The following is a 26635-nucleotide window of genomic DNA, read 5'->3' on the forward strand; positions in this document are numbered from 1 at the left end:
AGAGTTAGTCGTGGCTGTTCTGAGCGGAAGAGACTCTTTTGGATGTTTCCCTTTGCTTTCTATTTTTCTATGTTTCCGTTTGCACCATAATAAACCTCTGTTGCTTTTATGATCAGGAAAAATGAATTTGAATTAAACATTTGGGCTTCTGGGTTTGCTTTAGTGCTGACTTGTTGAAAGTACATGTTTAAACATACGTTTTGCAAACAAAAGAGAGTGTAAAAATAATAAGAATATAAAATTCCCCTTTAATTCTTCCACCAAGAGATTGCTTTCGGTATTTTGCTGTGCACCTGTGATACCCACAGAAGCGCTGACTGGCTCAGGTCCGGAACTGCAGTCACATGTGGGTACAGACACAGGCCCTGCCTTGGAAATCTCTGATATCCAGCCGAGAAGACAGACATGGGAGCCAGTAACAGCCCAGATAATTAGTTAACAAGTATGCAGGTGCTGTGCAGGAGGAGCAGGTGCTTCTGAGCTGTCTTGTTGGAGATACTGTTTGAACCTGGAGGGTCGATACACAGGTAGCGATAACATCAATATAGACAGTATTGCTTTCACTAGAACAAGATTATTCCGTATTACTACAAAGGCCGCTCTGTGCACTCAGTAGTCCCCAGACGTCTTTGGGGCAGGGTTTTGGGTCCCATTAGGTGAGAACGTGGGGTGGGTGTGGGGCTGAGATGGGTAAGGCAGGCCCCTGCGCCTCCTCTTGTGGCTCACCCTCTCTGTCCTCTGTCTCGGGTCTAGAATTGCGAATGCACACAACTCTTCTGTTTCCAACAAGTTTGCTAATGACGGCAGCTTCTTGCAGCAGTTTCTGAAGTTGCAGAAGGCGCAGACCAGCACAGGTGAGTGCTGTCACCCGCTTCCTGAGTCTCCCTCTGCTGGGGCTCGCCCTGCTGGCTCTCTCCTCCGGGAGTCGCTGGGTGTCACAGAAATAGCAGGTCCCGCCTGACTTATTCTTCTCATCCCACATTGATTGGGATGAATTCTGTTCGTCCCTACAGTAAATGGTCGGGGAGAGCTCAGACACAGCCTTCAAGGTGCTTACCCTATAAGAGCAGAGACAGATAAGCCAGGTTTCAGTGTAGGGGTTAGTGGCCTGACTAAACATGCCCCGGGTGTTGGGGAATGTCACGGAAAAGATATGCCCTCCAGTTGACTGGTGAGCTGGACCCTGGCTGGCACTCAGAGGCCCCTTGCCCCCTCCCCTGTGCTTGGAATGCGGGTTCCCTTTGTCTTTCCCACTCCCAGAAGCTACTCCAAGCACATAGCTTTGAGATAGTGATGTGGTATTGAGAACATCTGTGAGTATATGTGACTGAATCCACTTAAGGTCTCCATAAACTTTTAAGATTTCGTGGGTGGGTGCGGGGATCCATTCATTTTGCTGCTGCCCAAGACAAGCCTCATATGTAAGTTCCTTTTGCTTATTACAGCTACTTACCAACTTGGAGTGGCCTGCCTTTTTCTGTGGTCTCTCCCTGCTCTCTGAGTATAGGGGCCAGGTTCAGATTATACCAGGGAAGCTCCCCGGAGGGTTACAAACCAACACTAGGGCTGTGGGACCACAGCATGGGTTAGAGCAGCAACTTAGGTTTGAGGGATGGGATCCCATCCATAGGTGGGAGGGCCACCTGGCCCATAGGAGCCCCATGATTACAGGGAGTCCACTCATATCTATGGTTGTGTAGTTTACCAATCAGCTTAATTTTTTTTTAATTTTTTATTTCAGAGAGAGCATGCACGAGTAGTGGGGAGGGGGAGAGGGAGCTGAGGGAGGGGCTGAGCAGGGAGCCTGATGCGGGGCTCGGTCCCAGGACCTGGAGATCATGACCTGAGCCGAAGGCAGATGCTTAACTGACTGAGCCACCCAGGCACCCCAGCTTAATTTTGTTTTTTAAAGATTCAGGGGCACCTGTGTGGCTCAGTCATTAAGCGTCTGTCTTTGGCTCAGGTTGTGATCCCAGGGTCCTGGGATCGAGCCCCCATCAGGTTCCCTGCTCAGCAGGAAGCCTGCTTCTCCCTCTCCCACTCCCCCTGCTTGTGTTCCCTTTCTTGCTGTGTCTCCCTCTGTCAAATAAATAAATAAAATCTTTATAAAAAAATAAAAAAGATTCATTTATTTACTTTAGAGCACCTGCATGGGTGGGGGGAGGGGCAGAGGGAGATAGAATCTTAAGCAGACTCCCCACTGAGCAGGTAGCCTGTAGTGGCACTAGATCTCATGACCCTGAGATCACGACCTGAGCCAAAATCAAGAGTCGGATGATTAGGGGGCGCCTGGGTGGCTCAGTCAGTTAAGCGTCTGCCTTCAGCTCAGGTCATGATCTCAGGGTCCTGGGATCGAGCCCCTTAGCTGGCTCCCTGCTCAGCGGGGAGCCTCCTTTTCCCTCGGCCCCTCTCCCTGCTTGTGCTCTCTCTCTCTCTCTCTGTGTCAAATAAAATCTTAAAAAAAAAAGTCGGATGATTAACTGAACCCCCTAGGTGCCCCTCAGTCAGCTTACTTTTAATGTAAGAAAGTTGCTGGCAAAACAGCTGACCTTCAGTCTTTGTCAGTCTTTCTAGGAAACAGCTAAGACCAAATTCACCCACAGAGAGGGAGGAAGGACTGTATCAGTCCTTCACTGCAAGATCTTAGGCCAGGAGCTGTGTTTGAAAAGCCCGAGTAGACTGTCTCCAGCTTGCCACCGACAGTCGGAATTGTTATAAGCCAGGTGTGGGATTCAGGCCTTATCCAGAAGAGCTGGCACATCCCTGGGCTTTGGGCACAAATGTTAGGGAGTCTTCTGCTAGAGCTGCTGCCTGCAGAGCCCAGCCTTTCTTCTCCAGGCTGGGTGAGCGTGACAAGTCATTCCTTTCTGAGCCGTAGTGACCTCTTCTATAAAACGAGGGTGGCGTCCTCTCTGAGTGCCCACTCCCTGCCAGTCACCATGCTGGAAGCCAAGGGCTCAGCCCTACTTAATTCACTCACGCATCCATGTTAGGTGAGGAGATGGGGAAATGTGCATCTCAGACCTTGAGCATGGGTGTCTTTCTTTCTATCCCAAGATGCCCCACCTAGCACGCCCAGTGCCCCCACTCGAGTACTCCCCCGCACCGGGAAGAGGCCCCCTCTCATCAGCAGCCCACCAGGCCAGATGAAGAACTATGTGCATGCCAAGCAGCTGCCCGTGGCCAGCCGCCCAAGTGTCTTCCAGTCTCCTGATGAGGATGAGGAGGAAGACTACGAGCAGTGGCTGGAGATCAAAGGTAGGGTGCGGGAGCTACCACCTTCCTTTGACCACCGCCCCTCCAGCTCCATGGGTGGGACCCATGGTCAGCGGGGAAAGTGTGGCTAGTGGTGGGAGGCCACTAGCCCTCCAGGCTGAGCCAGGGGCCAGCGTGGGACCCTCCAGGGATGGGAGGAGTGAAGAAAGGGTGTTGGGGAGCAGTGAAAGGGAAGTGTGGAGGGCTATAGACTGTGGACTTTGACCTGGGAGCCGTGGGAAGCATCCTCCGCCCATGTGGGTTGGTCTCCAGCCAGGGCAGGGATATTCTCAGAGGAGCATATTCACTTGTGTCTCTTCTTGTCCCAGCATGAGAGGAGGAGCTTCCATGGCTCCCCTGTCTGGTTGCACACTTTCTGAGCGCTCTGAGAACCTAAAGTGCCTCTTCCCATTGTGGGTTATTGTCCCCACCAGGTTGGGCCAGAGGTCCAAGCCCACAGGTTGGAGGGCACGCTTTCCTGCCCAGGGGAAGGACGGTCATTTTTCTTGGAGAGCCAGTCCAGGCCCTATCGTGCAGGAGGGTGGGGGGTGGCAGTGGCAGCACCCCCACTGTGGCTAACTCCGTCAGCATTCAGAAGAAGGCCTCTGTGCCTCTTGAGCCATGTGGAGGCCTGGGCCACCTCTGCCCCCGACAGGCTGACACAGTCCTATCACCCTGATGGTGAGGACGGATTGAAATAAGCATATAGTTATGCTGTGACAGCCTTCACACTTGTTACTCTCAATGAGGGGGCCAGCTTATGGCCATGCATCTGAGCAGATCAATGGCCAACCTCTGTCAGGATGGAGCCAGGGAAGGGGCTGTTTCCTGAGGCATCACAGCAGCTCTGACAGTACCCTGCTGAGAAGTGATGCTTTACAGGGGGCAGTGAGTGTCTCAAGGGCATTGAGGCCTCTTATGACCTGCTGTTGACATGGTCTCAGAAAAGCACCTGTGTTGGTAAATGTCAAACAGGTCAGAGTCATTGCCAGGCACTCAGGAAGAGCGGAAGGCTGGGGGAAAGGTGGCTACAGAAAGTTCTGGGACCTCTTGAGGGTACTCCTCAGGCCACAGGTCCCTGAACTCCCATCCCTCAGCTTCCTGGCAGCCAAAGCAACAAGGGGAATAAGTTTGGCTGCAGGTTCAGTGTCTAGCCCTATTGCTGAGAGCAGTGAACGTTCCTAGGCAGTGGCAGGGAGAAATTTCTCCTGGGAGTTCTCATAAAAGGGACATGAGCTGTAAATTGGCCGACAGATGCCTCAGGAACAGGCCAGCAATAAAATACAAAAGAAGTTCCATGCGGATCAAAGGGGAGGCTAATACAAATACAAGAGGAACATTTCTATAGCTCTGTTCACTGTAAAGGCCCTGAGGTAATGATTAAGCCTGTTGCGGCAAGCGCCCCTGGCACCCAGATGGTGATCTGGAGACACATTTTCTCCCTCATGGACACCAGGACTTCTTGGAGAAATGGCTGGCTCTAGGTCTGGTCAGGAAGTGTATGAGATGATCCTGGAGCACCCTGTCCCAGCAGATAGCGAGGAGGCCGTCAGAGACTCCTGAAGAGGCTCTACCAGCTGCAGAGGGGACAATTGAGCTTCTGTGATGACATTAATTGCAATGGATTGAAACCCACCTGATATGTTTAAAATGGATTGAAACTCACTCGAAGTGTTTAAGTCAGAGTTTGTAATGACACTAAAAGGAATTTGTCATCTTTGAAGGTGACAGGAAACCAATTTGTTAAACTGAACCCTGGTAAATAAAAGGAATTAAGCATTTCAGAAAAAACGGGGAGACTGGTTATGTTTTCTGACATCTCCTTCTGAGCCTAGGATCGGCTTGGTCTCCCAGAGGCTCCCACACTTCCCTCCCGCCCAGTGTGTGTGTCTCACGAAGACTTTAGACTGCCTTCCCCCTCGTCACAGTGCTTTGTGCTTGGACCCAGGACACCCGACAACCTCCCGCATTTCACCCTCTTCTCCCCCACCCCTCTGTCGTTGTGGTCCATAGAGAGAGTGTGCCTGTTGACTGTGGGGTGTGTGAGTTGAACCCCAGTACTGACAGCCTCCTTAAAGTTTCACCCCCAGAGGGAGCCGAGACTCGGAAAGTGATAGAGAAATTGGCCCGCTTTGTGGCAGAAGGAGGCCCCGAGTTAGAAAAAGTAGCTATGGAGAACTACAAGGATAACCCGGCGTTTTCGTAAGTATTTCTGGGAGGGGAAGGCCACCACTGCTTAATGTTCTTGTCACACAGTAGTACATGTGTTCTTGTAAAATCCTACTGGTTACTGAGGCTGGTCGGGGTTGGGTGCTTGTTCATGTGGGCCAGACCACTGGTCCGAGTTTCCAAGTGCTTTCTAACTCACACCAGAGGTTGCAGGAGCTCCGGTGTGGTACAGAGGCTTAATCTTGGGCCTCATCAAGGTGTCTCTGCTCACCAGCTTGCTTTTGTTTTGTTTTTGGTTTTAATGTTTTTTAAGATGTTGTTTATTTGAGAGAGAGAGCACGCGCACAAGTGGGCAGAGGGGCAGAGAGAGAGGGAGAAAGAGCCTGACGTGGGGCTTGATCCCAGAACCCTGGGATCATGACCTGAGCTGAAGGCAGATGCTTAACCGACTGAGCCACCCAGGCGCCCCACCAGCTTGCTTTTGCACAACGTTCTTCAGAAGCTGCTTGGGCCAGCCCATCCCCACTGCTCATTCTCCTGTCTGTTTTGCGAAACTTCTCTCCAGGTTTTTGCATGATAAGAATAGCAGGGAATTCCTCTACTACAGAAAGAAGGTGGCTGAGATAAGAAAGGAGGCACAGAAGTTGCAGGCATCCTCTCAGAAAGGTAAGTGGGTGGAGGGGGTGGGAGGTTCTGGGGAGGTGTGTGGACAAACCATATCCCATGTGGAACCGGGGTTCTGGGAGGCTCTGGTGCATGGGGTGGTGCCTAGGGCCCAGGTCTGTGCCCTGTCAGGCAGCCAGGGTCACGCTGGGAATGGCATTGCCCCTCTTCACCAGTGGTCTGAGGTAAGGGAGAGTCTGAGGGTGAAGGTCAAGGTCATTGTTATGTTCAAGAGTGCTGCTCTGTGCATGTATAGGGAGCAGAGGGGGGAGTGTTTGTTGGTTCTTGGTCATTTAAATAAGTGTTAATGAGCTCCTGCTGCCTGTCTGGCACTGAGAGCCTAAAGACAAATGTGCTTGACCCTTGGGGAGGGTGATAGAGGACAGAAGGGATCAGCTGGTGAACTCCTGATGGGATGAGTATCAGGGGAGGGGGAGATGCTAGCTGGTCTCCAGCCATCATGAAGTAAAATCCCAGCCAGATTATAGTGGGTGGCAGGGGCATCAATGTTTAGGCCAAACACAGGCCACAGAGGTCGGTGTGTTTTGTCTGTCTCCTGCCGCCCTGTGCCTTGACCTTCTCCCCAGGAGAGGAGGACCAGGCCCACTTAGGTGTGTGACCTGGATGGGCAGCCCCTGGCAGAAAGACTGAGGTGGGGCTCCCATCTCCCCTCCAGCCTGGATCCAGACCTTCTCTCACATTCCGTTCTATGATCTATGGGGCGGGAAGGGGCAGGGTGCAGGGTGGGGGCAGGGGCTCAAGATATATTGTAATATTAACTCTGGTATTTGGTCCCAGTGCAGTAATCTGATTCCCATTTGCCTGTTTTTCTTTGCATTGTTCCTAAAATAAACCCCTCTTGTTACCCATGGGGTTCTTAGCAGAAATTAGGCTGTTGGGTGTGGTGAGTTGAGCTCAGTACTGACAGCCTGCTTAAAGTTTCACCCCCAGAGGACGAAGAGGCCAAGAACCTTGCAGAAAAGTTGGCCAGGTTCATAGCGGACGGGGGTCCAGAAGTGGAAACCATCACTCTCCAGAACAACCGCGAGAACCAGGCATTCAGGTAAGAGGGGAACTAAACGGGGACATGACCCCACACACATCCTGATCACAGCACCACCACCCCCTGCCCCCAGTGGGCTCAACATATCAGAGTCCCACAATCAGAATGTGGCAGGGTTGGGCCCAGGAGCTCTGACCCCCAAGCCCAGCTCTGCCACCCCATGGGCAACTACTTGTCAGAGCCTAAATCATTTCTGAGGCAGGCATGCAGGGACCCTTTGGGTGTTCTGTTTTGGTTTTTTGGGGTTTTTTTGTTTTTTTTTAAAGATTTTATTTATTTGACAGAGAGAGACATAGCGAGAGAAGGAACATAAGCAGGGGGAGTGGGAGAGGGAAAAGCAGGCTTCCCCGCCAAGCAGGGAACCCGACTCGGGGCTCGATCCCAGGACCCTGGGACCACGACCTGAGCCGAAGGCAGAGGCTTAACAACTGAGCCACACAGGTGCCCCGGGGTGTTCTGTTTTCAATGGGCCTCATGGAGAAAGTGTCTAGTGCCCACCCCCCCCGCGCCTCCCCAGCTCCCTTTGTAACAGAGATGGCAGCCCTAGGCTAGGAGCAGGCCAGGCTCTTGGGCAGAAACTCCCAGAAGTGTTGTTCGCTTTGCGCTTTTGTAGGGTCAGAACTTTCCAGTGGGGGAATGGCAGGAAAGTGGGAATGTGGTACCTTAGGCTCTGTGAAGTGGGAACCCTCAGCCTGTACACAGGTTCCACGGAGGGCTTGGGACAAGCAGCTTGACTTCCCTGCTGTCTCCAGCCATGCAGCCACATCCTAGCCCCTCAGGCTGGGTCTGTGTTTACCTTTTCACAAGTTGGGTGGGTTCAGCACCTCCTCTTTGCTGGGGGGATGTTATGGGGGGGCAAGGTGTTGGAGTGGGGGCTGGGCAGTCACTGCTGCTGGGTAGGGACCAGCAGGGGCTTATGAGATGAATACTGAAGTTGATGTGGGGATGATGCATCCGTGAGAATGTTTTTGGCCATGAATAACACAAATTCTGACTCAGAAAGCGAGGAGATGTGATGGCATGTGTAACAAGAAGTCCAGGAGCAACAGTCTGCGCTAGTTGAGTAAGTGACTAGATACCATTGGGGACTCAAGACGAAGGAAGCAGGAGTGAAGCAGCAGAGATCCGAGTGCCACGCCAATGTGGCTGGCATGCAGGGAGAGTGTCAGCATGCGGTGTCCCTGGGCTTGGAGCCAGGCAGGGCCAGGTCCCAGAGGGCAGGTGTTCACTGACAGCCTTTGGAGGGTCCACATAGAGAGTGACAGGGTAAACTGTGCTTCCAAGGTCACTGGCCACAGTTGTAAGGGGGGTCAGGCACACCAGGTCAAAGCAGACAGGCAGAGGAGAAACATGGGGAGGGGCAGTGCTGATAAAACCGTGGGGACTAGGGGAGGGAGGGCCGAGGCTCAGTGACTCAGTGGACGAGGGCAGGGAGAGGGCTGCTGGGGAGTTCAGGGATCTATGTATGTGGTACCTGGGCAACCAGGAGCCCTCATGGGGGCCATGGGGTGTTTGGGTCCGGAGTTCAAGAGAGGTGTCGGCCTGGTCTAGAGATCCACCTGAGATCTCCTCACAACATCGTGATACCGGCCACCACTCTGCACCACCCAAATCAGCATTGACTTAATATTTTACTTCAAGTCGTTGCATTTATTTTTTTTACTCTGTTTACCTAAGTAAGTTTATTTAAGGACATTTAATTTGCCATCATTCGTCCTAAGTAGAACTGACTATGAAAAGATCTATGGTAGGTAAAGCAGGCAAGGTTATGGATTTCTGTCAAGGCTGCGAGCCCAGGCTGCTCTCCTGGGTCAGGAAGGTCCAGGGCCCAGCAGCACTGGCCGAGCCTTCCCCCTGGGGTCAGGACTGAGAGACGCTCTTGGCATAGGCAGCTCTGGGTCCTCTGTGGGGCTTCACTGTTGGTCGCCCAGCTCATTGGGTGTTACTGTGATGAGGCCAGAGGAAAGAATGGGTGCCAGGGTGAAGGCAGAGCCTGGGGTCCCTGGTGGGGAAGTGGCTACAGGTGAGCAGCGTGATCTGTTTAATCTCCGCATGGAGTCAGGTGTGAGGCAGTTTCTTTCACCCTCAAATGTAATAGGAGCCGCTCGTGTGTTTGCCTCTCTTGGCCCTTCCCTGCCCTCCTGATTCCTCACATGGGCTGGGCACACCCCAGTGGCTCTGTGTTTTGGGAAACAATCTGTAACAATGGCTTATCTATAAAGAAACTGGAAACACCCATTCCTTTGACTGACGCCATCCCCAGAAATGTTAAATACAGCATCCGTAATCTTGAAAAATGAGTCACAAATTGAATGTCCAGCCTCAGTGGGCTAAATTCTTAATAACCGCATCTCCTTAGTGGGATCGCGGCCATCAGATCAGTTAGATGAAGGTTTAGCACAAGCACTGCATCCACCACAAGCCACATACCTCTTTAACCTGTCACCCGGGTGAGCCACGTTGTTCTTTTCAAACCCTGTTGCTGGCCTCTTATAGGGGACAAAACTGAGGCAGAGATCAGTGGGAGGAGGTGCGTTCATCACCATACTCCATGCCATTTTAACAGGAAAGTCTTATGTTGTCAAGTTAAAAAATCTTTTAAATCAGAATACAGAAACCAGATAGCTTTAAATCCCTATCCGACCCTTCCTGGTTGCCAAGTGTCTTTTTTCACATCCAGCCAACTTTTCCCTTCCCTCTTTGAAAATTTTTTTGCTTTTGTCTCAACTTTTTTTTTTAAGATTTTATTTATTTATTTGAGAGAGAGAGAGTGAGAGAGAGAGCAAGAGCAGGTGGAGAGGCAGAGGGAGAGGCAGACTTCCCCGCTGAGCAGGGAGCCCGATACGGGGCTAGATCCCAGGACCCTGGGATCATGACCTGAGCCAAAGGCAGATACTTAACCGACTGAGCCACCTTGGCTCCCCTCTCTCAACTTTTTTTTAAAATTATTTATTTATTTATTTATTTATTTCCAAGATTCTATTTGAGACAGAGAGTGAGAGAGAGAGCACAGGCCGGCGGAGTAGCAGGGAGAGGGAGAAGGGAGAAGCAGACTCCCTGCTGAGCAAGGAGCCGGATGTGGGGCTCGATCCCAGGACCTGGAGATCATGACCTGAGCCGAAGGCAGTCGCTTAACCAACTGAGCTACCCAGGCACCCCTCTCTTAACTTCTTTTAAGATGTCATTTTTGTTTAGGGCAGTTTTAGGTTCACAGCAAAATTGAAGGGAAGGTACAGAGATTTCTCATGTGCCCCTGCCTCTACACGTGCACAGCCTCCCCTATTATCAACATTTCCCACTAGAGTAGTACAATTGATGAAGCTACTTTGATATTTCATAATACCCCAGAGTCCACAGTTAACTTTAGGATTCACTCTTTGCGTTGTACCTTCTATGAGTTTGGACGAATATACAATGACATGTATCCATCATTATGGCATCATGTAAAGTATTCTTATTGCCCTAAAATCACCCATGTTCCACATATTCATCCTTTCTTCCTCCCCAACTCCTGGCAACCACTGATCTTTTTACCGATTCCATAGTTTGCTTTTTCCAAAATGTTATATAATTGGAGTCATATAGTATGTAGTCTTTTCAGATTGTCTTCTTTCGCTTGGATTTAAGACTGATTCTTCCATGTCTTTATATGGCTTGACAGTTCATTTCTTTTTAGCGCTGAATAATATTCCATTGTCTGCATGTCCCACAGTTTATTCATTTAGCTACAGCAGAATATCTTGGTTGCTTCCAAATTTTGGCGATTATGAAGGAAACTGCTATAAACATCTGTGTGCAGGGTTTTGTATGGACATAAGATTTCGACTCTTGAGTAAATACCAAGAAATGTGATTGCTGGATTGCATGGTATGTTTAGTTTTGTGAGAAACTGCAAACTGTCTTCCAAAGTGGCTGTATCATTTGCATTTCCCTCTGCAGTGAGTGAGAGTTCTGTTGCTCCACCTGCTCGCCAACATTTGATGTTCTCAGTGTTCTGGATTTTGGCCATTCTAATACATGTGTAGTGGTATCTCAGTGTTGTTTTAATTTCCATTTTCTTGATGACATATGTTGTGGAACATCTTTCTATATGCTTATTTGCCATCTGTGTATCTTCTTCGGTGAGGTGTAAAAATCATCGGTTTGTTTTTTAATTGGGTTATTTGTTTTCTTATTGTTGAGTTTTAAGAGTTCTTTGTATATTTTGGATCATAGTCCTTTTATCAAATGTGTCTTTTACAAATACTGTCTCCCAGTTGGTGGTGTGTCTTCTCTTGATAGTGTCTCTTTTGCACAGCAGAAGTTTTCAATTTTAGGAGCACCTAGGTCGTTCAGTCGGTTGAGCATCTATCTGCCTTTGGCCCAGATCATGATCCTGGAGTCCTCCAAATCGGGCTCTCTGCTCAGCGGGGAGCCTGCTTCTCCCTCTCCCTCTGCCTGTCACACCACCTGCTTGTGCTCTCTCTCTCTGTCAAATAAATAAATCTTTAAAAGAAATAAATTTTAATGAAGTCCAGCTTATCAGTTGCTTTCATGATTGTGCCTTGAGTCTATCTAAAAAGTCATCACCATCCAGGAAGTCATCTAGGTTTTCTCCTATGTTATCTTTTAGGAGCCTTATTGCTTTGCATTTTACATTTAAATCTATGATCCATTTTTAGTTAATTTTTGTGAAGGGTGTGAGGTCTGTGTCTAGATTCTTTTTTTTTTTTTTTTTGCATGTGGATGTCCAGTCCTCCAGTACCATTTGTTGAAAAGAATGTCTTTGCTCCTTTGTCAGCGATCAGTTGACCATGTTTATATGGGTTTATTTCTGGGCCCTTTGTTATATTGATCCGTTTGTCTATTCTTTCACTAATGCCACATGGCCTTGATACTATAGCTTACAGTAAGCCTTAAAATCTGGTCATGTCAGTCTTCCAACTTTGTTCTTGTTCAATATTGTGTTGGCTGTAATGGATCTTTTGTGCCTATATAAGCTTTAGAATCAGTCAATATCCACAAAATAACTTGGGATTTTGACTCAGATGGAACTGAATCTGTAAATCAGTTTGGAAAGAAGCAACATCTTGACAATATTGAGTTTTCCTATCTATAATCAAGGAATATCTCTCCAGTTATTTAGTTCTTGGAATGCATTCATCAGAGTTGTGTAGTTTTCCTTATATAGAATCTGTTCATATTTTGTAGACTTATACCTAAGTACTACATTTTTTTGTGTACTAATGTAAATGGTATTGTGTTTCTAATTTCAAATCCACTTGTTCATTACATATTTGTAAAAGACACATTTGGTATATAGGAAAGCAGGTGACTTTTGTATATTAACCATGGTATCTTGCAGCCTTGTTACAATCACGTATTAGTTCCAAGAGTTTTTTAATCAGTTTTTTCCTACATAGATGATCATGTTATTTGTGAGCAGAGAGAGTTTTATTTCTTCTTTCTGAGTATACTTGTTCTTACCTTTTTTTATTGCATTAGCTAAGACTTCTAGTACAGTGTTGAAACTCATTGGTGAAGTGGGATATTCTGGCCTTGTTTCCATTCTTAGTGGGAAAACTTCTGGTTTTCTCACTATTAAGTATGATGTTAGCTATAGGGTTTTTTGTAGATACTCTTTTTTTTTTATCAAGTTGAGAAAGTTCTCTTCTGTTTCTAGTTTACTGAGTATTTTTTATCATGAATGGGTGTTGGGTTTTGTCAAAGGCTTTTTCTGCAGCCATTGATATGATTATGTGATTTTTCTTTTTTAACTTGTGATGGATTCCTTTTTTTTTTTATAATGAAAGATCACAGTGTTTATTCACTTTCATTCCTTCTACTGAGATCAACAACAGGTTCAAACTAGAGGCTCGGAAAAAGTTTGAGGAAAAAAATACCTTATTCCCTTGTTTCTCACAGATGTGATATATCCTCACGTCATTCACTTTTCTTAGGCACTACCTCTTAAGGCTTGCTGATCTTCTTTCTTTCTCTTTTTGCCTGGAATAAATCCCACTGTGTATAATTCTTTAAATTAAAAAAATGTTAATTGAAGTATAGTTGACATATATATGGTTTAATGTGTACAACATAGTGATATGACAATTATATAACATCACGAAATGCTCATGATGAGAAGGGTAGTTACCACGTGTTACCACACAAAGTTATTATAATATTATTGACTGTATTTCCTATGCTGTATTTTTCATCTTCATGACTTACTTATCACTGGAAGTTTGTACCTCTTAATCTTCACATATATCGTCTGTCCCCCCATCTCCCTATAATTCTTATACATTTCTGGATTTTGTTTGCTAATACTTGGTTGAGAGTTTTCCCATCTATGTTCATGAGAGATATCGGTCTGTAGTTTTCTTGTGATATCTTTGTTTGGTTTTGGTATTAGGGTAATTGGATGGGTTAGGAAGTATTCTCTCTTCTATTCTCTGAAAGGGATTGTAGAGAATTGATATGATTTCCTCCTTAAATATTTGGTGGAATTCACCAGTGAACTCCTAGGCCTAGTGCTTTCTGTTTTTGAAAGGTTATTACTTACTCAGTTTTTTTTTTTTTAAAGATTTTATTTTTAAGTAATCTCCACACCCAACGTAGGGCTCAAACCCACAACCCCAAGATCAAGAGTCCTGTGCTGTACTGATTGAGCCAGCCAGGCATCACACTCCATTTCTTTAATAGAAGTAGATTTGTTCACACTGTCTACCTCTAGGGTGAAGAAGTACAAAGCAGGGCAGAGAGGAGGCCACCATCTCCCTGTCCTATCCTGTCTTAGGGACTGATGTTGGCGGGGCTGGGATCCTTCTGCCCCTTCCTGGCTCTCATGTAGACACACAGAAACAGTCTATGGGGTTTCTTTCTCCTGTCTTTCTTGTATAAAAAGAATTTACAGCATCCTTGAGCCTGCACATTGCTTTCACAGCAGACCATTATGCTGTGACCAGAACCTCAAGATCCATGAGTGCAGGTCTAGCCCCTCCTTGTTGAGACCTTGTATAGCTCATGCTGTACACAGGTTTTGCTTCATGGAGCTGAGCTGTGACTCCTCCATCTGGTGTGGACCACAGAGGTGGGACTGTCAGCTCAAGACATGCATAATCTGATAGATGCTGGGCAGTTGCAGAGGGAGCCATAGTTTCTGCCAGCTCTGAACCCAGCCCTACCTGCTTCACACTTGGGACTGGGGTTGGTGGGGAAAGACCAGGGGCACCCTCAACTTCCAGTGAGGTGGGGGCTTCAGGTGGAGTCCAGCCCCTGTCCATTCTGATGTTCAGTGTTTCTGTTTTGCCTCCATTTGCTATTGATGTCTCTCAAGGGTACATCAGAGAGAAGCACAGATTTTCCAAGCTGTCAGGTTTGGGACAAATCCTGCCCTTTCTGGCACCAGGTATCTCTCCCAACTCAGGATTTCTTGGTTTGAAGGCACCAGTGTGCTCATCTAGAACAGCAGGGGAAGAAGCCTTGCAGAGCCTGGGGAGATCTGACAGAACCCACTCCTTTTTCCTTTGAAGCAGGGGGTCAAATATGTTGTAATGGGTGCCTGATAGAGATGGTGTAGGGACTTGGAGTGACCAGTGGCCCACAGGAATGGCATGGTAACAAGCATGAGCACATCACACTATTTATTCCTCAAGCTTGGGCCACCAGAGCCAGAAGCCACTGAAGTCTGGCAGTGCGGGAGATCATGGGGGAGACCTCGACCCTCCTATCACCCTGGCTAACCTGGACACATGTGCACAAGGCCCAAGCTGCTCCTGTCCAGAGTCAGGCAGGGGGCTTGGGCCCAGCTGACAGTGTGCCCCCCCCAACTCTTCTTTGCAGCTTTCTATACGAACCCAACAGCCAGGGGTACAAATACTACCGACAGAAGCTGGAAGAGTTCCGGAAAGCTAAGGCTGGCCCCACAGGCACTCTCATGGCACCTGACCTCAGCCTGAAACGCAAATCCCCTCCTGAGACCCCATCGGGGTCCTTGCCCCCAGCTGCTGCCTGCCCTGCCTCATCTGCCCCCTCGCCTGCAGTCACCCCAGCTCCAACCATCCCCGGGAAGCCAACCACCACAGCCACTGTGAAAAAGAAGCGGAAGAGCCGGTGGGGGCCTGAAGAGGAAAAGGTGGAACTCCCACCCGCCGAGCTGGTACAGAGGGATGTAGACGCCTCTCCCTCACCTCTGTCAGGTGCGCTGACCCCCTTCCCCCACCTCTGTCAGGACAGCCTGGCTTCTTTCACTCAGATAATGTTTCCACGCTTCATCTGTGTTGTAGCATATGTCAGAGTTTTCATTCCTTATGGGTGAATGATATTCCATTTCATGGATGGACTACAGTGTTTATCCATTCATCAGTTGACGAACACGTGGGTTTTTCTACCTTTTGGCAACTGTAAATAGTGCTGTTGTGAACATTGGTCTACAAGTACTATTTGAATCCCTGATTTTGATTCTCTTGGGTCTATACCTAGGAGTGGAATCACTGGGTCATATGGTAATTCTGTTTAATTTTTTGAGGAACCGCCAAACTATCTTCTACAGCAGCTGAACCATTTGATAGTCCCACCAGCAGTGCACAAGGGTTCCCATTTCTCCACATCCTTGCCTTTATATAATTGCCATCCCAGCAGGTGTAAAGTGGAGTCACATTGTAGTTTTGAATTGTGTTTCCCTGATGTCTGATGGTGTTGAGCATCTTTCATGTACTAATTGGTCATTTGTATAGCTTATTTGGAGAAATGTCTATTTTAGTCCTTTGCCCACTTTTAAATTGGGCTGTCTTTGTTGTTGAGTTGTAGGAGTTCTTTATATATTCTGGATAGTAACCTCCTATTTAGATACATGGTTTGCAAATATATCCTCTCATTCTATGGATTGTCTTTTTATGCTCTTGATAGTGTCCTCTGATGCACAAAAGTTTTAAATTTTGACTAAGTTCCATTTATTTTTTCTTTTGTTGCCTGTCCTTTTGGTTTCATTTATGAAACCATAGCTAAATTCAAGGTCATGAAGATTTGCCCCTATGTTCTAAGTTTTTTGTAGTTTTGGGACTTTGATCTATTTTGAGGCAATTTTTATATATGATATAAGCTAAGGATCCAACTTACTCTCTTGTATGTGGAGATCCAGTTTTCCCAGCACCATCTGTTAAAGAGACTTTTCTTTCCCCATTGAATGGTCTTGACACCCTTGTCAAAAATCAGTTGTCCTTAGATGTAAGGGTTTATTTCTGGGCTCTCTATTCTGTTGTACTGGTTTGTATGTCTGTCCTTAGGTCAGTACCAACTGTTTTGATTACTGTAGCTTTGTAGTAAGTTTTGAACTTGGGAGTGTGAGTCTTCCAACTTTTTCTTTTTCAAGCTTTGGCTATTGAGGGTCTTGAATTTTCAGATGGGCTTTTCCATTTCTGCAAAAACACTGTTGGGGTTTTGGTAGGGATTGCCTTGAGTCTATAGATTGCTTTGGGCAGTATGGACACAGTAACAATACTTAAGTCTTCCTTACAACAACAACAACAACAACAACAACCACAACCACCACCAGTCTTCCAGACTGTGAGTACAGGATGTCTTTCCATTTATTTAGATCTTCTTTAATTTCTTTCAACATGTTTTGTAGTTTTCATTGTACATGTCTGACACTTCCTTGGTTAAATTTGTTCCTAAGTGATTTTTTTTCCCCTGAAGCTATTGTAAACAGAATTGCTTTTTAAATTTTCTTTTAGAATTGTTTGTTGCTAATGTGTAGAAATAAAACTGATTTTTGCATGTTGATGTTGGATCCTCCAACTTTGCTGAATTCACTTATTAGCTCTGACGATCTCTTGGTGGATTCTTTAGGTGTTCCGTATGTATAATTATGATGTCATCTGCAAGTAGAGATAATTCTACTTCTTGCTTTCCAAGTGGGATGCCTCTTATTTCTTTTTCTTGCCTAATTGCTCTAGTTAGCATTTCCAGTACTAAGTTGAATAGAGGTGGGGAAAATGGGCTTCCTTGTCTTGTTCCGATCTTAGGCGGAATGTTTTCAATCTTTTACTATTGAGTATGATGTTAGCTATGTGTTTATCATATTGAGGAAGTTCCTTTCTGTTCCTAGTTTATTGAATGTTTTTATCATGGAGGGGTATTAGATTTTGTCACATGCTTTCTCTGTATCAGTTGAAATGATTGGATGGGTTTTTTCCTTCAGTCTGTTAATGTGGTGTATTACATTGGTTAATTTTCTTATATTGAACCATGTGATATTGTGGTTTATTAGAAATACATATTTGGCCATTCAGATGACCAAAATAATATTTCTCTTATGTATTTGGTCTTTGTTCACAGTTCCTGGCTCACAGTTCCTCCCAAAACCCTTGGAATTTCCTGAGTGATAAGAGCAGTGGGAGCATCTTTTGTTGTATTATTTGGTCTCCGTCCTCAGTTCATGAAAATGCTTCAGAGCCATAAAGGTGAAATGGGGGTCTTGTTGTTTATAATAAGCCCCTTTCCACCACAAGTGGGTTTATGTTACTGAGGTGACTTTTGGAAAGCACCTAAGGATGGGGGTTGGTGGCCAGGGGAACCAACCATGAATAGAGGGTTGGAACTTTCTGTCCCACCTCCTAGTTTCCAGGGAGGGGAGAGGGGCTTGAGGTCTAATCAGTCAACATCAGCTAGTGATTTTATCAATCATGCCTATGGGGTGAAGTCTCCATAAAAACCCAAAGAGACAGGGTTCAGAAAGCTTCCAGGTTGGTGAACACATGGAGGTTCAGGGAGGGTGGTGTGCTCGAGAGAGCATAGAAGCTCTGGGCGCTTTCCCCATACCTTGCCCAGGGTGTCTTTTCCATCTGGCTTTCCTAACATATCCATTTTAATACATAAGTAAAGCAGTAACCTGGTAAGTAAAATGTTTTTCTGAGTTGTGTGAGCCAGTATAGCAAATTAATTGAACGCAGGAGGGGATCATTGGAACCTCTGATCTACAGCCAGTCAGTAGCATAGGTGATGACTTGGGCTTATAGTTGGTGACTAAAGTTGGCTGGGGAGGCGGGGGGAGCAGTTTTATAAGACTGACCCCTTAATCCATGGAATCTTATGCTATCTTCTGGTGGGTAGTGTTAGAACTGAGTTGGCCTATTGGACACCCAGCAGGTGTCTGAGAATTGCTCGTCGGTGTGGGGAACCGTCCCCCCACCCACACACACACTTTGGAATTGGTACCAGCACTCTATTTAAACCACCCTTGCATATCTGGGATAAACCCCACTTAGTCATGGTGAATAATCCTTTTAGCATGCTACTATATTCAGTTTGCTGGTATTTTGTTGCGTATGTCTGCATCTATATTCATAAGGAATGTTGGTCTATAGTTTTCTTGTGGTGTCTTTGCTTTTGGTATGAGGGTAATACTAGTGTTATGGAATGAGTTAGGAAATCCTCCAGTTTTTTGGAAGAGTTTGAGAAGAATTATTAGCATTAATTGTTCTTTTAAATGGTTGGTAGAATTTACCAGTAATGCCATCTGGTTCTGGGCTTGTTTTGTTTTGTTTTTGTTTTTAAAGATTTTATTTATTTATTTATAAGACAGAGAGAGACTCAGAGAGAGAGAGAACACAAGCAGGGGGAGTCAGAGAGGGAGAAGCAGGCTTCCCGCAGAGCAGGGAGCCCGATGTGGGGCTCGATCCCAGGACCCTGGGACCATGACCTGAGCCGAAGGCAGACGCTTAACAACTGAGCCACCCAGGCACCCCTGTTGGGGGGTTTTTGATTGCTGATTCAATCTCCTTCCTTGCTATAAGTCTGTTTAGGTTTTCTCTTCCTTCTTGAGTTAGTTTTGGTGGTTTATACATTTCTAGGAATTAGTTCACTTCATCTAGGTTATCCAAGTTGTTGGCTTAACAAGTGTTCATAGTAATTTTTTACAATTCCTTTTTATTTCCATAAAGTCTTTCGTAATATCTCCTCTTTCATTTCTGATTTTAATGAGTCTTTTCTCTTTTTCCTTAGGCAGTCTGTCTAAAGGTATGTCAATTTTGTTGATCTTTTCAAAAAACCAACTTTTGGTTTCATGGATTTTCTATATTATATTTCTGTTTCCTACTTCTTATACCTTCATTCTGATATTTATTTTCTTCCCTCTGCTAGCTCTGGAATTAGTTTGCTTTTCTTTTTCTAGTTCCTTAAGGTGTACAGTTAGGTTATTGATTGGAGATAATTCCTTTTAATTATGTGTAGGTATAGCTATAGATTTCTCTTGTAGCACTGCTTTTGTTCCGTCCCATCAGTTTTGCTGTCTTGTGCTTTCGTGTTCCTTCATCTCTTAAATTTTTCTAGTCTCTCTTGGTGATTTCCTCTTTGATCCATTGATTGTTTAAGAGTGTGTTTAATTTCCATATATTTGTGAGTTTTCCAATTTTCCCTCTGTTACTGATTTCTAGTTTCATTCCATTGCGATCAGAAAAGATACTTGGTATGAATTCAGTCTTTTAAAATTTCTTAAAACTCGTTTTTATAGCCTCACGTGTAATCTGTCCTGGAGAATGTTCCATGTGCACTGTATTCTGCCATTGTTGGGTTGCATGTTCTGTATGCGTCTGTTAGGTCTCACTGGTTCTAGTGTTTAATCTTCTATATCCTTATTGATTTTTCTATCTAGATACCTGTCCCTAGTTAAAAATGGGTCATTGAAGTCTCCAGTTGTTATTGTAGAACTGTGTATTTCTCCCCTCACTTTTGTCAATTTTTGCTGTATACTCATTATATTTTCTTAGCGTTTCAAATTTTTTTTATCAACATAGAACCTCCTTCTTTGTCTCTTGTAACCTTTTTTGGCTGGAAGTCTATTTTGTCTGATGCTAGTATGGCCATCCTAGCTCACTCTTGGTTACTGTTTGCATGGAGTATATTTTTCTGTCCTTTCGCTTTCAACTTGTTTGTGACTTTGTATCGAAAGTGAGTCTCTTATAGACAGCATATAGATGGATCCTGTTATCTCCCTTAAGCTTTAAAGTACTGTCAAAGAAAGCTCAGGAAATGCATGATGATAAGCACCGTGATTACCACAGTCAGTTTTGCGCAATCCGCTCCAACGTCCGCCTCCTTGACAGCGTGTGGTCTCATTTCTCCTTTTCTACCACAAACCCACCACGGTGAGGAGTCTGTTGTCCTTCCGTTATGCAGGTGAGAATGGGTGATTGAGAGAGGCTGTCTCATGGCCTCTGGCTCACTGCCCTCCACACAGCTTGCCCTGCAGGCAGAACCCTCTCCCCTGCCCTTGCCCCTGGACACACAAGGACATAGAGGAGTCATATGTGCCCTGGCACTGACACCTACATTTCTTTTGCAGAGATGGGCGGAGGGGGAAGGCAGCTCACCCAAGTCATGTGGCTGGCCTGTTGGCCTTGTCCGTCCAGCTCTGAGGGTGGGTGGTCTTCCAGTCCAAGGAGAAAGCCTAGTGAAGATTCTACTACTCCCTGGGGTTCTAGATAGCATTTCTCCCCAGGATTGATGGTGTCTCAGGTTGGATTCCCATCAAGTGTCAAACTCTGGTGCCCACTATAATGGAGGGTGCTCGGCGGTGAGTGCTGTTCTGATGTGTGTGTGCCGCGATTCTGAACCCACTCCCCGAGGCCTGGCCCCAGCTCCCCGCTGGCGAGGTAGCCTCCCAGGCTCACATCCAGGGTTAAGTCCCACTGATCCGTATCCCTGCGGGAGTGTGAGTAGCCCCCATCTCCTTGCTTGCTGGAAAAGTGGTCTGAGGAGAGGGATAATGGGCATGCTCCAGGCACACAGCGGGCTGCTCAGACCTTGACCCCTTGCCCGGTTCACAGGGCTCCCACACAGACCTTCTAGAAGGTATTGAAGTATAAGCATGGGCTCAAGGAGCACTTGTGGGTGATTCTTACAGGCGAGGCCCCAACCCCCGGTGCACTGGGAGGACCTGGCTCTTTGCACGTGCCAGAAGGGCCTCTGTACCCCCGTTTGCCCAACTTCTCCCTCAGGAAGCTACCGCCTGAGGGGTGGTGGTTTCTGCCGCCCAGATGGGGCCGTCACAGCGTCTTCATGTGCATTAGTGTTGCTGGCTCCAGCCAAGCTCCGAAGCTGATGCCAAATTAAATGTCAGTTGCTTTGAGGATGGTCGGCTGCCTCCCCGGAAGGAGCTAACAGCCACACAGCTGAGTCTTATGCCAGACTATGAACCCTTGTGTGTCTACGCTGGGTGTCTGTTCCCTGCAGAGCTTATTTCCAAGAGTCGGTGTGTGAATGCACACACACACACACACACACACACACACAGACACACACACTCACTCACATGCTATCTGCACTCTCATGTCTGCCTTTGCAAAGTCCTCGTCTTATCACCCATCAGACACGTGACCTTGAGCGAAGCCCTGGATCTCTTAAGTTCTTTTTTTTTTTTAAAGATTTTATTTATTTATTTGACAGAGAGAGACACAGCGAGAAAAGGAACACAAGCAGGGGGAGTGGGAGAGGGAGAAGCAGGCTTCCCGGGGAGCAGGGAGCCCAATATGGGGCTCGATCCCAGGACCCTGGGATCATGACCTGAGCTGAAGGCAGACACTTGATGACTGAGCCACCCAGGTGCCCCTGGATCTCTAAGTTCTGATGTTGGCATCTGCAACGTGGTGGTATAGAGTCTGCCTGGAGGTCACGTGAGGATGAAACTGGGTGCTTGTGATAGAGCCTGGTGAGGCCCCCGCGGTCATCACATGACACGGGATACCAACTGCTGTGATGTGAAGGCTCTGTCATGTGTGCTGGGTGCCTCAGATGTCATCAGTGCCTGGACACTGTGCCACATGCGGGAGCATCCATTGTTGACCAGCCCGTGTTTTGTTTCCAGTTCAGGACCTCAAGGGGCTTGGCTATGAGAAAGGGAAGCCCGTAGGTCTGGTGGGTGTCACGGAGCTGTCAGATGCCCAGAAGAAGCAGCTGAAGGAGCAACAGGAGGTAAGTCTGGAGCCGAGCAGGCAGGCTCCAGAGGGGCTGGTGGAGTATCGTCCCCCACCTCATCTCACAGTTCAGTGGTCGTGTCGTGTTCTTTCTGAGCCTCCCTGTGCTGGGTGGGTCCCACAGTCAGGGGAGAGGTCCTTGGGCAGCAGGCCCCTGTCAGCCGCATTCCACCTCCCAAGGGCCCGCCCCAGCTTGCGTTGGCCTCAGAGCCGAGGCCTTCTCACACTGCCTGGGAAGCCCCTGAGGCTGGTGCTCTATAGCTACTCCTCAACACGCTTGTGGGCTCTTTCTGACTAGGTGGTCTCCTTTTTTAAGTTTCCCTTCCAGTGCTCCCCAGCAGCCAGTACAGGACAGGCCTGGCTAGCACTGGGGGCCCTGAATGGTATGACAAATGCTCAGTTGGTATTGGGCTGTGATTGGGGTGAGGGCTGGCTTGGTCTCTCTGCTGCTTTCCTGGGGGGCACTCCAGGCACCTGTCTGTTGGTCCTTGGGGACACTCAACCCCAGTCACCTCCTCCAGGCTGGCAGCCCCATCACCTCACCTTCAACCGTTCTGTGGTCAGGGATCTGCGGTGCCCTCCTCTGGTGTCCGCAGCAAGGGTGCCCAGGATGTGCTGGGTTCCAGGCCAGACTGGGTGAGGCGGAGAGGGTCCTCCCTGCTCACCACGGGGATTCAGGGAGCCCAGGGCGTGCCCTGGTACCAGCCCTCGTGTCTCCTCGAGCACTCGCTCTGGGCCCTGTTCCCGTGCCTGCCCCGGGGGGGGGGCAGGGGGCAGAGAGAGGAAGGGTGAGGGCGCCTGACGTGCGCAGGCAAGGCAGAGGGGCCGGCCTCCTGCACGTGCACCCCCCGGCGCCGCTCACTGGTGCGTGCCGCCCGCAGATGCAGCAGATGTATGACATGATCATGCAGCACAAGCGCGCAATGCAGGACATGCAGCTGCTGTGGGAGAAGGCCCTGCAGCAGCACCAGCACGGCTACGACAGCGACGAGGAGGTGGACAGCGAGCTGGGCACCTGGGAGCACCAGCTGCGGCGCATGGAGATGGACAAGACCCGGGGTGCGGGCGGGGCGTGGCCCGGGGTGCCCGGGGAGGCTGGGAGCCCCCACTCGCCTGCTCAGGGAGGCACCTGGGGTCTTAAGCTGCCTGCACGACGTGTAAGGCCTGGAGTGAGAGACTCGGCTTCTCCGCCTCCACCCCTCGGTGGGAAGAAGTAGCTCTGTGAGCGCCCGTGGCCGTTCGAACCTGGCACTCAGCAGGGCTGCCTGGGGGGGCAGGGTTTGGGTCGAGGCCTCTGCCAGCTGCCTCGTTCCCCCACCACCTGAGGCCCCGCACCCCGCCCCAGACTCACACCTGTGCCAGGGGGTCACCTGGCCCGCTCTCCGCGCTCTGCCTTTCTCTCACTTTCCACACACACCCCCCTCCCCGCTTCTCTGGGCAGAGTGGGCTGAGCAGCTGACAAAGATGGGCCGCGGCAAGCACTTTATCGGAGACTTCCTGCCGCCAGATGAGCTGGAGAAGTTCATGGAAACCTTCAAGGCCCTGAAGGTGAGCTGGGAGGGTCCCCGGGTCCCCGCTCCTGTTGTGGGCTGGCCGGCAGGCAGCCATGCCAGTGGCCCAGGCGCCTGAGGCAATCTCGGGGGCCCCCCTTCATTCACAGGGGGAGCTGGGCCCTCTCGCCTCGGGAGGCATCTGTTGATGATAGACACCGTCTGTGGAGGGAATTAGCAGAAAGCAGCCCAGCTGCTGCTTTAGAAACATTTTCCAGGGCTTCAGGGAAATTCTGCTTTCGGTGGAGCAATTAAGTGCAGTTTACAGGCAAAGCGTTTCTCAAGACAGAAGCCCCCATGGACTGGGTTCTCCAGAACAAAAATTCACATTCCTGCCATGCTGCCATCATGCTTTTCTCTGAGGAGAGATAGCTGACAGGGCACATCCCATGTCATCTTTTGGGGGATTTTTTAAAAACTGCTTTGTACCGCATAACCTCATCAATAAGGCCGTCACCTTATTGACCCCATCTTTTTAGCATTCTGTGTAACGAATTGCCCTCAGAACCTAGGACTTGACTTTACTGATGAACCATTAATCTTTCCCATGGTGGGTGAAGCCTCTGTGACCTGTCACCTTGCCCTCATTGACTTTGCCACCAGGCAGCTTGGTACAAAGTCTGACCCTGGGGACCCTGAAAAGGAGCATCTTGGTCTGTTCTTAAGGAATCTGACCTGGTACAGAGGCTGCAGATGGGCAGATGGTCCCAGCGGCCAGTCAGGCCATTGGTGGTGGGAAGGGGTGGTATTCAGGCCAGAGCCGGGACCCGGGACAGTTGCAGCCCTGGTGGATGACAGCCACCTCCTTGCCCTGCAGGAGGGCCGAGAGCCTGACTACTCAGAGTACAAGGAGTTCAAGCTGACAGTGGAGAACATCGGCTACCAGATGCTGATGAAAATGGGCTGGAAGGAGGGCGACGGGCTGGGCTCAGAGGGCCAGGGCATCAAGAACCCGGTCAACAAGTGAGTGTATGCGCCCTCTGCCACTCCTCCTGCTGGCACCAGCCCGGCCCCCTGCTCACTTGGCCCTGTCATTCCCCCCCCTGCAGAGGCACCACCACAGTAGATGGAGCAGGCTTTGGCATCGACCGGCCAGCTGAGCTCTCCAAGGAGGATGATGAGTATGAGGCCTTCCGCAAGAGGATGATGCTGGCCTACCGCTTCCGGCCCAACCCCCTGGTGCGTGTGTCCCCAGCGCCCCATATGGCTCCTGGCTGGGCTGCCCAGAATCTCAGCACGGGGGTGGCAGTGCTGGTAACAGAACTGTCTCTCCTTCCCCAGTCCAGCTAAGCCAGGTCTCACTAGCAACTCCCCACCTCTCCACCTGCCCTCCCCTCTGTGAGCTCAGCTGTCCCTGGAACATTCTGGGCAGGAGGAACCACTGTGTTTAGCATTGACCCCCTCCCCTTTTTCTTTTTTGCCTCTCACAGAACAACCCCAGACGGCCTTACTACTGAGTATTCTGGAAAAACGCACAATTGTATTTTCCAAACGACCGACCTTCCCTGGACTGTGGAATGTTCTGGCCTGCATTTCTGCCTGCCCTTCCCGTTGTCTCAAGTGTCATGCCGTGTATTAAAGTTCCAGTGCTTGCCTACCAGGGCAGCCTGGTTTTTGCCATCACCAGAAACCCCTCTGTTTCCGTAGCAGCGGGGCTGGGCTGGGCAGATGGGGCTGGGATGCTGCTGGGAAAGCTCCCTGGTGCCTGAGAAATACGAGAGAACCATCTAGAAATCTGTCTATGGGGCCCCTCACCATCAGCTTGGGTTAGAGTTGAGGGGAGGATCCACAGATCCTCTGAGAGAGACTGGTGGCTGACCAGCCAACACCTGGCTGCACCTGCACCAGGGGCATTAGGGACCTCCCAGTGTAGCACTGTGCTGCAGGAGTTAGATTGGAAGGGGTCCCCAGACAGGGCCCAGCCCTCTTCAGATCTGCGGGGCAGGTGGACCCAGGGCGCACCTGTGCCAAGTCACCCCACCAGCAGGTGGCGTTGATAGCTCCTCCCCAAAGCTTGTCTGTGACAGCTGCAGCCCAGGCTACCCCAGTAAGCCAGTGGGGTGGACACAGGAGTCCCTGGGGCTCGTGCCTTTAGGGGACGACTCTGTGGACAGATGCAGCATGCCAGGTGCTCCCTACATCTCCAGAGCCTGCACCTCATATTTGTGCCAAGACTACCTGGGGATCTCATTCAATTGTAGCTGCTGAGTGAGCAGCTTGGGTGGGGTCCTAGGAATCCAAGAGCCATGCTTAAAGTATGAGCCCTGAGGGGATCCCCACAACCCACCCATCTGCCCACACATGTGCCTAGTGGGTCCTGCTCAACCCCTTCAGGGGTTGAAGACTCCAGCTGGAGTTGGGCTTCTGGGCCAGCCTGCATCTCGTAGTCATTTAGTAAACAGCACCAACTGTGTGAACCGGATGGATAGGCTCTGCTCCCTGGCAGCCAGTCTGTTGTGTACATGGTGGTGAACCTGAGACTGATAAATGCAAAGAGGAACTGGGTGCTGTCTTGGCGGCAGCCTGGGGAGTGTCTCAGTATGGGGGAGGAGGGCACCCAGGGACTGGAGTCTCAGCGCAAGAGCCCAGGCTGGGATGACATATACCACCCTGTCTCCCTTCCATAGACACTGTGCCCAGGGCAGGGCCAGGGGTGACATTCCCACGTGTGGAGGCTGCCCAGTGGTCCCAGGTCTTGAGCACAAGAGTAGCTCTGGGCAGCCAGAGGTTCCAATGATAGGGACCCTAGGCCTTGGTCCCAGGCACCTCACCATCCAGGTCAAGGTCACCCTTCAATTGAATTAGTGACCTGGAGGTTCTCCAGACTCAGCCCATGGACTTTACCCCCAAGCAAGTGGAGAGGTGGAAGAGAATGGCCCCCAAATTCGGTGTGCATGTACATGCACATCCCAGACACAGATGCAAGGCCAGGTTGCTAGAGAGATCTGGATCAGACACCCCTGCCCTTGGAGGAGGAGGAG

General features: G+C 49.0%; 1 protein-coding gene across 1 annotated transcript in view; it reads left to right on the forward strand.

Moving 5' to 3' along the window:
* The window catches only part of SUGP1 (SURP and G-patch domain containing 1), a 32263-nt gene extending 6979 nt beyond the window's left edge, over window positions 1-25284 (forward strand). The window contains exons 3-14 of the mRNA XM_028087089.1: window positions 754-854; window positions 3058-3258; window positions 5334-5457; window positions 5990-6090; window positions 7027-7150; window positions 14975-15330; window positions 21996-22102; window positions 22986-23163; window positions 23546-23652; window positions 24472-24617; window positions 24704-24833; window positions 25085-25284. Of these exons, the coding sequence (XP_027942890.1) occupies window positions 754-854; window positions 3058-3258; window positions 5334-5457; window positions 5990-6090; window positions 7027-7150; window positions 14975-15330; window positions 21996-22102; window positions 22986-23163; window positions 23546-23652; window positions 24472-24617; window positions 24704-24833; window positions 25085-25111 (1702 nt within the window). The 3' untranslated portion in view covers window positions 25112-25284. The remainder of the gene's footprint in view (window positions 1-753; window positions 855-3057; window positions 3259-5333; window positions 5458-5989; window positions 6091-7026; window positions 7151-14974; window positions 15331-21995; window positions 22103-22985; window positions 23164-23545; window positions 23653-24471; window positions 24618-24703; window positions 24834-25084) is intronic.
* Window positions 25285-26635: the final 1351 nt, after the last annotated feature.

Source organism: Eumetopias jubatus, unplaced genomic scaffold (assembly GCF_037043125.1).
Source record: "Eumetopias jubatus isolate StellerSeaLion01/CBP00866 unplaced genomic scaffold, mEumJub1_p1.0 scaffold_1, whole genome shotgun sequence".
Classification (NCBI taxonomy): Eukaryota; Metazoa; Chordata; class Mammalia; order Carnivora; family Otariidae; genus Eumetopias; species Eumetopias jubatus.